This window comes from Arachis hypogaea, chromosome 8, assembly GCF_003086295.3.
Source record: "Arachis hypogaea cultivar Tifrunner chromosome 8, arahy.Tifrunner.gnm2.J5K5, whole genome shotgun sequence".
Lineage (NCBI taxonomy): Eukaryota > Viridiplantae > Streptophyta > Magnoliopsida > Fabales > Fabaceae > Arachis > Arachis hypogaea.
In genome coordinates, this window is record NC_092043.1 from 39,046,019 (window position 1) to 39,058,856 (window position 12,838).

At 35.0% G+C, this 12,838-nt stretch overlaps 1 protein-coding gene and 1 long non-coding RNA gene across 2 annotated transcripts; both read left to right on the top strand.

Annotated features, from left to right (window-relative positions):
* The first annotated feature begins 1,592 nt into the window (after positions 1-1,592).
* LOC112707375 (uncharacterized) lies at positions 1,593-6,051 on the top strand. The gene is made up of 4 exons (XM_025759084.3): positions 1,593-1,733; positions 3,417-3,762; positions 4,696-4,901; positions 5,436-6,051. The coding sequence occupies exons 2-4, from the start codon at positions 3,673-3,675 to the stop codon at positions 5,695-5,697; spliced, it is 558 nt and encodes a 185-aa protein (XP_025614869.1). The 5' UTR covers positions 1,593-1,733; positions 3,417-3,672; the 3' UTR covers positions 5,698-6,051.
* Positions 6,052-7,180: 1,129 nt separating this feature from the next.
* LOC112707376 (uncharacterized) lies at positions 7,181-9,605 on the top strand. Its single transcript, XR_003811451.2, has 4 exons — positions 7,181-7,387; positions 7,633-7,772; positions 8,672-8,741; positions 8,835-9,605. It is a non-coding gene; the product is annotated as an uncharacterized lncRNA (long non-coding RNA).
* The last annotated feature ends 3,233 nt before the right edge of the window (positions 9,606-12,838 follow it).

Genomic DNA, 12,838 nt, shown 5'->3' on the forward strand with positions numbered 1-12,838 from the left:
ATGAAAAAGACCAAGATTGAAAAAGACAAAACAATCCCATATTATTTTTTTATTAAGAAAAGCCGATTAACTTTTCGCTGCTGAAGCATGTAATTCATTTTATTTTTTTATAATCCAATAGTTTTGTAATTTATTGGTTGGTTCCTTCCTTAGCTGCAACGAAAATCTACGCTACCGCTTGCTTTATTGGCTTTACGCCTCACCGACAGCTACCGCGTCATTGTCACGCGCGCATTTGAAATTACGACATTGCCCCTTTTCAATTGTTCAACGACCTTCGTTCCCTTTCTCACCGACTCTCCTACCAAATAAAGACAAGATGTTAACATTTCAGACCATGCAACATGCAATGATAATTAATAATTAGAGCCTTCCTTTGATGTAATTATTAGTATAATTAACTAATAACATTTTTTTAAGAGGTTAAATCTAGAAACTAATATCAAAATTGTAAAAATTTCAAATTTTTTAAATATTTATTGCATAAAAAATGTATATAAGTTAGAAAATCTTTTAGAAATTTTCTGATATCAAATGAAGTATTTGGATAATGAAAATTATAGCTAAATTTGTAAAGAGGACGTGCATTGTATATTGTATTTTTTATTTTAAAGAATAAATCTTCACTCTTATTAAAAATAGTATTCGACTTAGCGAAACTCATCTTGTTAACACAGGTAACTTTGTTAGTAAAATTCTTATTACTAATATTTAGACTAATCCTGAAATCACAGTTAATTATGTTTTTAATCTTTTGGTAATTTTCTTATTTTGAAGGAAAACAATTAATTTTTTTAGCCCAACTAAAAATTTGATGCTGACAATGAATATCGTTTGATGAAAAAGTGTATTTTTTAAACATATTTTAAAAGAGAATTTTATTTAAGTCAAATTAGTAGTGCAGTCAAAATTTTCATAAACTCTATACTTAAACCTAAAACATATAATTAATTGATTCGAATCATTATAACTACTCTTTGTTGACCAACATGATTATTGATGCGGTTTTTTTAATCAAATATCACCTTAAACAACCTTTTATGGGTAAAAAAAAAAATTAAACCTTTATTCTAAGTAGCAGCTTAAACTTATGGTAGTGTTCTGGGGTACACAACTAGTGCTAATATAAAATAGAAGATAAAAAAAATTAAAACGAGAGACCTGATAAGAAGATAAAGTTAAGAAATTAATTATTTTTAAATTAAAATAATAAATTTATATATTGTAGAAATTATAAATTTAATAATAATTAATTTATCATTTTATTATTTGATTAATTTTTTATTTTAGAAGATCTAAATTTAAAATGGAGTATTAAATAAGTCCAATATATGTCAATGTTTTAAAAATAAAAAATAAAACTCAAATAAAAAAAAAGATGACATGGTCTCCTTTATTTTTAATAAATAAATTTTATGATATTTTAAGAAACAAATTTTTTTAAAAGTATTGTCTATCTAAAATGGATTTTATTAATTTTTTTTAGTTATACGTAATAGTGGGATATTATCGATTTTTTTTTTAGTTTTTTATTATATCTTCTATTCTAATAGGTCAAAGACTATATACACCATATAAAATTTGAATTCTCTGTACTTATTTAAGTACACTAACCGGGATATTATCGATTTATCTTAGCTTAGTTGCCGAAGCAAAAAAGATAATATGATAATTAGGTAAGTAATCTCATTTATCAGAAGGTAAAATACCTATTTTCAATAGTAGTTTAATTGGTGCTGTTGGGAATAAGACACAATTCCCCCTTGAGAAAACACCTTTGACAGAGAAATAAAATAGACACAATCACAACACAAGAATTTAACGTGGAAACTCCAATTACCGGAGAAAAAACCACGGCCGTTGTCAAATGACAACCAGAGAATATCACTATGTGAAAATTGTTACAACACATAGACTTCTTTCTCTCACCGGCACCCCAGTACACCCACACTCTTTCAAAGCAAATATCTAACTACACCTCACAACACTCTCTAATCAAAGAGTACAGAGGAAAAGAAAAATCAGATACAAGCTTAAAGTGTTTCTGACTGGTGCAAAAACAAATGAAGAACTTAGCCTCATATTTATAGCCTAGGCCACCCACTCCATTTGCTATCCTAAGCAATGTAGGACTAATTCAACCAAATTCTAACAATCTCCACCTTGATTGAAATAGTCACACATCTTCAGCTTCCATTGTCAACACCGACAATTCTTTGCTGCCATTGTCTATACCGACAATCATAGTTCAGAGAACTATCATACTCCACCATGAAAGTATACTCACTTGGAATTAGACCACTCCAAGAATTTCGCCTTGGTACAGATCGAAACCTTGCTGAAAATTCATGGTGCAACTTCCAAATTGGCTTTTCCTGGAAGTTCTTCAGCCATCGACCTAACTCCGCCACACACCTTGCATCTCAACGCCAACCAATGCCCGTGTGCAATTGTGGACCTGATTGCCACAACTCATCCTTATCCATGGCAGTGCGGTAATACCATGAGGATACTTCTTGTCTTCTAGAGAACATCATCTTCTCTCATAGAGAGAGCAACCAGAGATCTTCTCCTTCAACGCCTTGTGCAAACCTGATTGTATCAACACATCCTTGACTTGTACTTGCCACAAGCCAAAATTGATTCTTCCATCAAAATTTTCTATTTCAAGCTTCACAGCACTTGAATATCCTGACATTGTTGCAACCGTATACTGGAATAGTATAACTCAACTGTAGACCGTGCACTAGGAAGGGTCCCCAGGAAAGAGAGGTGGGTCACAATGGACACACTTAAATACCAAGTCTTTCCTTAGCCAGAACCTTTTCCAAACTGCACTCTCACAGAGTCACACTGCCTTCCAGCAACAACAACAGCAACCAAAGATCAACCTCAAGCCACAGGACAAAATTCTTTTCTGATGTGGAAGGTCAGACTAGGCTGCAACCACAGAGCATACTAAGAATAAATCCCACCGAACCGAAGCTCTGATACCACTTGTTGGGAATAAGACACAATTCCCCCTTGAGAAAACACCTTTGACAGAGAAATAAAATAGACACAATCACAACACAAGAATTTAACGTGGAAACTCCAATTACCGGAGAAAAAACCACGGCCGTTGTCAAATGACAACCAGAGAATATCACTATGTGAAAATTGTTACAACACATAGACTTCTTTCTCTCACCGGCACCCCAGTACACCCACACTCTTTCAAAGCAAATATCTAACTACACCTCACAACACTCTCTAATCAAAGAGTACAGAGGAAAAGAAAAATCAGATACAAGCTTAAAGTGTTTCTGACTGGTGCAAAAACAAATGAAGAACTTAGCCTCATATTTATAGCCTAGGCCACCCACTCCATTTGCTATCCTAAGCAATGTAGGACTAATTCAACCAAATTCTAACAGGTGCCATGTCATTTTCCATCTCCAATATATTCTTCTTTTTCTTATTCCCATTTCCATCTCCCTCCCTTAACTTTCAATCATAATTTTAATAATTATTATAATAATTTTATTAGTTTGGGATCCAGCTTGCTTTTATAGTAGCAAGTGAAGGAAACAGAACAAAACAGAACATAACAGAGTGCATTTTTGCAGAGACACAGAGATACACAAACAGAGAGAGTGAGTAAGAGAAGAACATAGATCCACACACTCATCCATGGCTTCCAAGCTCGTTCTCATCATTGTCTTCGTCTTTGACTTGATTGCTTTTGGTTTAGCTGTGGCTGCTGAACAGAGAAGAAGCACTGTAAGTATTCTCTGCATTTTCCTTTCTTTCTGTCTTTATCATTAATTTCACCAATTTTCTAACTTTATTGTCTCTTCCTTCTCAAAATACAGTATCAAAATCTGGGTTTGTTTTTGTTTCTGGGTTTGTCATGAATCTTTTGATTATTGCACATTGCAGGGGATAAGTCATAATTGGGATAGTTTTCTTCTTTTCTTTTCTCTCTCCCCCCCCCCTTCTTAATTTTACTAATCTTGATTGCTGAGAATGTGGGTCAAAATGATGTTAAAGCTTGAATCTTTCTAATGTAGGCATGCCCAGATCTTCTCTTTTACTTTTCTTTTTGTTGAATTTGTGTTCTTTTAGCAATGAAACTATCTATAATATTTTATCCTTTAATGAATCTGTCCTCAGCTGTTAGAATTTACCAAAAAATAAAAAATAAAAAATTCTTGAACTTCCTATCTTGCTTCACCAATTCATCATCATAGATAGAACTCAGAATCTGTTTTATCTAACAAGAAAATGGTGCCGAACTTCAGATCTCTCTATCTTTAACCATTTCTATGAGAAGGCCTAAAGATAGCTTCAAACATATTTATTCTGAAACAAATATCAAATTCCCGGAAATTCTTCAATTTAGAGTTTATTTCAACGAAATTTACCCGGTTATTGTTCATTATGGCCAATTAACATTTAGTGACAACAAATTTTGGCGGCATCTACAATTAACTAAGCTGAATCTTATATTTATTTAGTCCTAGTTGATGTACACTTCAATTTCGCACCATGTGCTTTGTGAAGAAGATGTCATGACAATGCCTTGATTAGATCTACAAGATACATAATCTTATAATTCTTGAGGTTGAAGAAATAAAGCACAAATTACCAAAATGCCCTCTCATTCGTGCTTTCTTAGGGACGAATCCAACTCTTCTATCTTTGATATTGCAGGCTAGAGTTGTTCAGGACAAAGAAGTGAACTACAATTACTGTGTCTATGACTCAGACATAGCAACTGGCTATGGTGTTGGTGCATTTCTGTTCCTCATGGTTAGTCAAGTACTCATAATGGTGGCGAGTCGATGCTTCTGTTGTGGGAAGGCTTTAACCCCCAGCGGTTCGAGGGCCTGCGCCATCATCCTTTTCATAATCTGCTGGTATGTTATCATCATTCGCCATGTTAGCAACTGTAATACCAAGTTAATCATGATTAATCTCCATACACAAGCTTAACACATATTGTTTCTTTTTGTGTTGCATTGAACTTGTGAGTTAGTTAATGTCTTTATGATTTGAATTCTACAATTTTTTTTTTGTTGAATTGAATAAATTGTGACATTTGATCTTATAAAATTGAATAGCTATCTATTAAATCACATGAAAGTTAAACAGGATTTTGCAATACTAGGGTGTTCCAAGGGCTTGATAATTACAGACTTTTAAACTCTTAGTTGAAATTATAAGGACCTAAAATTAAAAAGTGGAAATTGACATGCAGTTGTTTCACGTAAAATTGATAATTGAGAACTGTTGGAGTATAGTCTAGTCAAATACATCAAATCATTTAACAATTCTCAACTATCAACTTCATATGAAAATAACTGCACGAGAGTCTTCACCAAATTAAAAATGAGGTCAACATCAATGCATAGAAACTAAAGTCTACTTGTTTCCTGACCCTCTTTTTCCAGGGTGTTTTTCTTCATAGCTGAGGTGTGCTTGTTGGCTGGATCAGTTGAAAATGCATACCACACCAAATACAGAACCCTCTTTGTGGAGAACCCGCCTTCATGCGAGACAGTTAGGAAGGGAGTTTTCGCGGCCGGTGCCGCATTCACCTTCTTCACTGCCATAGTCTCTGAGTTCTACTACATCAACTACTCAAGTGCCAGGGACAAGTTCAATTCATATCCTGGTGCTGAAGCTGGTGTGGGCATGGGAACCTACAAATGAAATGAGCCTTTGTAATTGTTAAAACAACAAAATTTTCAGCCTTAAAATTACACAACTTTAGATGATGTGACTGTATGTCTAAACCCTCTTTTGGATTCTGCAGCAAATTTCTTTTTTCTTTCTTTTTTTTTATTTCACCTCATTTTATTGGATTATGACATTTTGTTGCATTTATTTGTATCTAGTAGTATATTGCTTTACTAGAATATTATATACATTTACTTGTATCTTAGTAGAAATTTTTTTATTTGGTTGTTGGCTATCACATTTTTTTTTTGTTAGCAGTATATTGCCTATTCACATATCAATAAGAGGAATTTGTTTCTTTTGGGAAAAAAAAGGGGAAAAAGAAAAGGAGGAATTTGCTTCTTGTATTCACTAAGCAATTTGTTTATCTTGGCATATCATTTGTATTTGAAGCTTAATGTTGGTGAAAGTTGTAAGATTAGTCACAAAAAGACGGCGAAATTAACCAAACTTGCCTTTAGGCTGGTTGACAATTAACCCTCCTCCTGTCCCGGAGATAATATGTTGAATTTTGCAACAGATCTTTAAATAGAATCTAAATTTATGGTAAATTAGTTTTTGATTTATTAGATTGAGAAATTTTGTGAAAAAAAAAGTGACAAAAAATAATTTTAACAGATAGAATTAACAGTCTTTTATTTTATTTTATTTTTTAATTTTTTAATTATCTTCAATGTTAAAAGCTATGTAGCAATTTTTTTAGCCATTTCACGTGATATATATGATACAAGCATGGCATTTGAGACCACCTATCCAATTAGATTTTAGTTGCTCAGTGATTTTTTTGGGTCACGAGTTGCTCAGTTTTCTTTTTGGTAGAAATTCAGGTATAATCAATTTTATGTCACTGAAAATTGTTAGATAAAAATTTAGTCAAATTATTTAACAGTTTTTAACTATCAACTTCATTTGAAGTTGACTGTGAATTTTTACTTATCTTTTTTCTTCTAATCTTTATTGTTATCATTTTTTTTTTGAAATAAAATCTACAAATTTATATAGATTGATTAACCTTTTTTCAAATCTGATCCTTTTAATTTATAAAATTGTAATCATATTAGTCTGAATTCGGAACCAAGAAAATCTTCATTCTATGATATTATGGGCTTCACTTATTCTTGCCACAATAGATTTGCGGGTCAACAACAGTAATAATACTTTAGTTTTCGGTAATTAATACTAACAATATAGACATGGGGTTATGTATGGACGGAGTCCAATTCAAGTAGGGTTTGTTTTCCAAGACAGGATACAAAAAATATAGAACCTTGGATCAGTGGCAGCATCATCTGCCTCGCTGGGAGCTGCACTCGGGTTCGAATCCTCAGTGAGGAATATAGAACCCATGTTAGTAATACCCATGTAGTGTGTGTGAGTGTGTTGTACATGGGTGTAATGCCTAGGATTGGGGGTTGTCCAATCCACTTGACCAAAAAAAAAAAAAAGAAAGGATACAAAAATATGAATAACGAATATTTAAAAAGTGTCATGGATACTAAAAATATTATCTCCGGGACAGGAGGAGGGACGAGTGGAGGAAGCACCCAGTGCTCACCAATCAGTTCCGCCACGCTTTCCCTGGCTTCGGCATCTATGTCGTCGGCGAGCAGGTCTTCCGTCGCGCAGCCGCTCCTTCTTCTCACTCTCACTGATATCTCTTCAGGTATCCTCCTTCCCCTCCACCATCCATTCCCAGGTTTTTTATGCTCACAGATCTACCCTTCAAAATACATTCAATTTTCATTCTGCTATTCACGCTAGGGACAGAAATACGATTCCAATTTCTATTCTTGCGTGTTTTAGTTTTACTTGGTGATTGTAGGATTGTGGTTCTTTGATTATGTTTGTAACTTCACTGGCCCGTGCTTTCTAATACCTTACAAGTTACAAATTACATTGTTCTTGCAGGTGGTGGTGGAAGGAGGCTGGGAACAACTAACAACTATGGCACTTGCCCCTTCTTTTAATGTCCATTAATAAACTTTTTAAGTTCAACTTAAAACTGGCACCATTGAGTTTGTAAATCTCAGACTACGTTATCTATCTTGGTATGTCGTTTACCACTATTGCTGTGGCTACTTTTTATACATTATGCTGCTCATGCTTTTAGATTTCACTCGTTTTCTTTCTTCATTTACGTCTGTATTGCTTTAGAATGCCCTCTCATCCCAAATACTTTTTAAAAAAAGAGAAAACAAGTAACTCTGTCTAATATCGATCTCAAGTATTCCCGGCACTACTTGAATTTTAGGTTGAGAAATCAGAAACACAGCATTATATTTTAGTTTGTGTTACATAGTCTCCCCTATTTATTAGGTAGTTTGTGTTACACAGTCTCCCATATTTATCACATAGTCTCCCCGGGCAGTGGTTACTGTTCACCTCGATATGCGTGCCCGGATTTCCCGTCACCCGGTGCGGGCACTGTTCACCTCGGGATGCGTGTCCTGCGGCGGCCTTATTACCACTAATCTATTTGTTCAATTGTGTTCATGCCTTGAGTCTATTTTTTATATTTTGAGTGGTGTTATTTCTTCCAATCATCTCATTTGCTAGGCATTATCAGCAATGAACAGCTCATGACAGATGAATCCGAACTTGAATGTCATGAAAAACTTAGAAAGTTACATAATTCAACAAAGATAGCTAAGGTGTATTTGCATTTAAGATTAATTTCTATGAACTTATGGTTTATGTTGGTAACCATTCAAATTATAGGAAAGTGAGAAATTATGGTGGGTAGTTATTGTAATGTATAGTTACCTATAATGATTTAGCACTTCCTTGGAATTTCATTTGTTGATAGTGTAAAACTCATTTTACATCATCGGTGTATAGAAATTAATTCCTCCTTTTCATTCATTATCCTTTAATGGCTGGAATTTAACAATTTAAGGATGCTTAATTGTTGGTGCTTTTAATCCTTTAATCTGTGTGATGCTTTCAGCATTTTCAGCACTATAGTGTTTGTGGAATTCAAGGTTTGATCTCTGTTAGTTCCAAGCAGATGGAGATAGGTGAGTTTGCTTTTTTTTTTTTCTGTTTGTCTCTATTGATTTAGTTTGTGCCTCAGGGTTGATAATTGACATTATGTTCAATATACACTTCAGTGAGGAAGTTGGCTACGGATTGCTTTAAGTATGGCATTGAGAATCAAGGTGGTGGTTACCCTCTGCAGGGGCCTTCTCTTCAATTTGGTACCTCATGAAACATTGGAAAATGAGAGAGAGACTTTGTTTGGGATCCTAGGTGATCCAGCTCGTCTAAGGCTTGACCCTGTTAAAATGAGAGAAATGAGATTATTGATGTTTCCTCATGAAGAAGAGCCTGAGGAATTGAGTAACAAAGCATCCCGTCAGTAAGGAATATGCAAGGCCTTTGCAAAATTCTGCTCAGGCAACGCCCCATAGATCCACTCCACCAATTGCAGGGAAAACTCCATTTCCTTTACTTGAATATAAACATGGGAGTTTTGATGCAAATTCTCCTGGGTCTATTTTGATGGTTCAGCAACATAAGGGAATGCCTCCGAAGACAATAAAAGCAGAAGGTTTTTAAGTTAGATCTCAAGCATGATGCTCGCAATACTGTAGATGCAGCTCTATTTATGGGCAAGTCATTCCAAGTTGGATGGGGACCTAATGGCATTCTCATTCATTCTGGTGGACCTGTAGGAAGTGGTAGTGAGTACAAGATATTATCATCTGTTGTCAGTTTGGAGAAAGTTGCTTTTGACAATTTCGTTAGGGATGAAAATAACAAAGTGAGTGAAGGAAGAGGTTAGAATTGGTCCTTGCAAATTGAAACTTCTAAAGCTTGAAGCGAATTGTACAATGTTGTCGGATATTTCACATGGCTACTGTGATATTTTTGAGAGGCAATTGACTGTACCGGGGTTGTCTTCCACTACACGCTTGGGTTTAACACACCAAGTAATGACCTTTGAGTTAATTAGAGTTCTTTTCTTCAATAGAAAACAAAAAGGTTAAGTAGAATGTTTTGGGTGCTGACAACGAGGAAGATATGATGCAGGATATGAAGGAAGTTTATCAAGATGTTGACCAAGAAGCACTCCCACTTACGAGGAGGGCAGAGTTCAGTTATTGGTTGCGAGAGTGTTTCTTATCATGTTCAAAACCAAATAAGCTCTCACTGGGTAGATGAAGCAGTGCAACTGGCAGCTTCCAAAGGAAATGTGAGGCTGGCTTGTTTGTGGTTCTACTGTGAATTGCTCTGGCATTTCAAAGCAACTTGATATTTGGAGAAAGAAATGTCTGGATTTTAGTTTCATTGAAAACGACAGAGTGAGGTATGATTTGTTAAGGTTTACAATTAAATAAAAATAAAGGTGTGCCCTAGCAATCTAAGGTGTGTCCTTATCTTGAGCCTTTCTTATTGAGGTATGCTGTGAGAAAGGTCATCTGTTGCAGATTGGTGTAATGGTGTATTCGAAAACGGGGAGTGAGATATGTGATTTGCTGCTATCTGCTATGGGCGAGGGTGCTAGCCGAGTTGAACAGTTTAGCTGCTTTGACACTGCTTTCAGTTTCGCTCTGGTCACTTGCAGGACGCAGTGTATCTGTGACCAGCTTTCTTTCTGAGATTGCTACTTAATTCCGCAGTAATACATGTATATCATTCGTTATTGGACTTAATTAGTTACTAGAGTGTGATACTTCATTTCACTATATATATAATAAATAAAGGGATCTTAGGAGCCACCACTTAGCATCTCCTCTCCACACATACATTGCATACTCTTATTATTAGCAACCTTAATGACATATTATTGCGGCTGTTATACATTAAACTGTCCTTTTAATCAATGAAACAAATTAACACATAATGAAATCAAGTTTTTATATTTGTCAAATTTAAAATTGATATACAGAATTGAAAAGAGAAGGTCTCAAATGACGTGGCAATAACTGCCACCTAAAAGCAAACAAATAAAACAAGACACAACAAGCTCTAACTAATGAATAGTGATAAATTTTGGATGATGCATGCAGGAGTCTTGGATTAGAAAACTTGGATCTTTACTTGGTCTATTGTGTTGGAAGTTTATTTAAACTTCTATTGTGGCTTAATTGTAATATAAATTATTAATGACTTAATTTTATCTGTTAATGCTAATGTTTGATGGGCACAATAGATTAAAATTAATGATACATAAAAACGGTCCTTTCTTTGTTTATAATACACGATATTTTACAGTTCCATTTTATTAAAAATATTAAAATACTGTCATTTTATTAACATTTCTCTTTTGCTACTATTCCTCCTGCGGTTAATCAACTAATTTTTATTTATTTATATTAACTATACACATAAACGTTAATTTTATTAGTTGGATTACTAAATTAATTAAATTTCGTATCATACTAATCATACAATAAACAGGTGGAGATGAATCCTTCCTGGCAGCAAAAGAATCCAAGAGAATATTGCAAAGCCAAGGGTATTGTACTATTGTGATAACTGCATATTCTCCTTTGGTATCCAAAGAAACCAGATGGGATAGTAATGATGTCATGGACAATGAATTACTCAAGCACATTACACATGTTCATGGAAAGCCACCAACTGCAATATGGTAGAGCACGGGTGTATCAGATTTGGTTCATTCAATTAAACAGAATCGATATTCATTTAATAATCAATACATTACTTCGATCTCTTCTCTTTTATTCTCTCTTGTCGTGTAAAGAACAAAATAGTTCTAACTGTTCTTGTTAAGGACTTTACACAGCATTCTAATAATAAAGTCAAGAGTCTCAAATATGTTTAGGAAAAAGTTAAATAAATTAACTTTTCATTTCTCTCATTCTATAACTAAATCCATTTAACGACATTCAAACCTGTTCTGGACTAGAATCACAACTTTAATTTATATTAATCCGACAATAATATGTTACAAGATAATGAGTATATTTTTAAAAAAGTTAACACTGAAATTTCGCCTAACCGCCACACTATGGCATTTAAAATGTATATTGAAGACAATAAATGTCCAAGAGCATTACACCGGAAAAACAGAATAAAAGGGAAAGGGAGCCTAGCAGGTGAGTATCTGATCATTTTGGTACCCAAAAAGTACTACTAAATTAATTAACAGAGTGCCTTTGCAGGTAGCCCACCCGGCTCGGAGACAACACTGCGCCAGATAAGATCTTTGAATCTCATAAGCTTGTTACCTCGGTTCAGGTACGAACATTTGATGCTATCTGTGGGGATCCTACACCGTTGTTTCCATGGCCGATTCCAAGTTGAAATCAGTTATTAATCCAAACACTCCTCTAAAGGAGAAGCCCTATAAAGACAGACATGAAATTGATCTCAATACTACTGAGGAGCAGCAAGTTCCTCCTAGGTTCGAGAATCAAGCAGCTAAGAATGCTGAAGAATAACATTTGTCAAGATTAGGAGGAAGCTATACGCAAGTGATGCAAGAAATGCAACACCGCATGTTGGAGCTAGAGCATCAATTGACAGAACACTCTATGTTGTGACAATCTCGGTCCCAGAGTCACACAAGGGATCGGCGAGATAGTCGTGCCAGAAGATCGTTAGATCGTGAATATAGACGCCACCCAGAGAAGGATCGTCGTCAATCCCTTTCGTCCCAAAGAAATAAAAGGGAGTCCCCTCGACAGGAAGAGCAACGCAGTGACCCCAGAAAAAAAGATAGAGTTGATTCCCGTTCTTCTCAGTCTGGAAGGAGGTGGGCTCTACAAAGAAGTCCAAGTCCTAAAAGGTATAGGGATACCCAGGAACACATTATTATGGGTTAAACTCCATTTACTTCACACGTGCTTCAAGTCCGCTTACCAAAACACTTTGATAAGTCGATGGACTTCAAGTACGAAGGAAAGTCGGATCCTCAATAGCATATAAATGCGTTTAAAGCAAGAATGAATTTGGAAGGGGTTGGGGATGCTATTAGATGTAAAGCTTTTTCGGTGACATTATCTGGCCAGCCATGTCATGGTTCAACACTCTTCCTTCCAGCTCTATATCATTATTTGACGATGTAAAGATGAAGTTTTTAGCACACTTCACAACTAGGAGGATTCAAGTCAAACACCCAATCTCGTTACTTGATATAGAACAA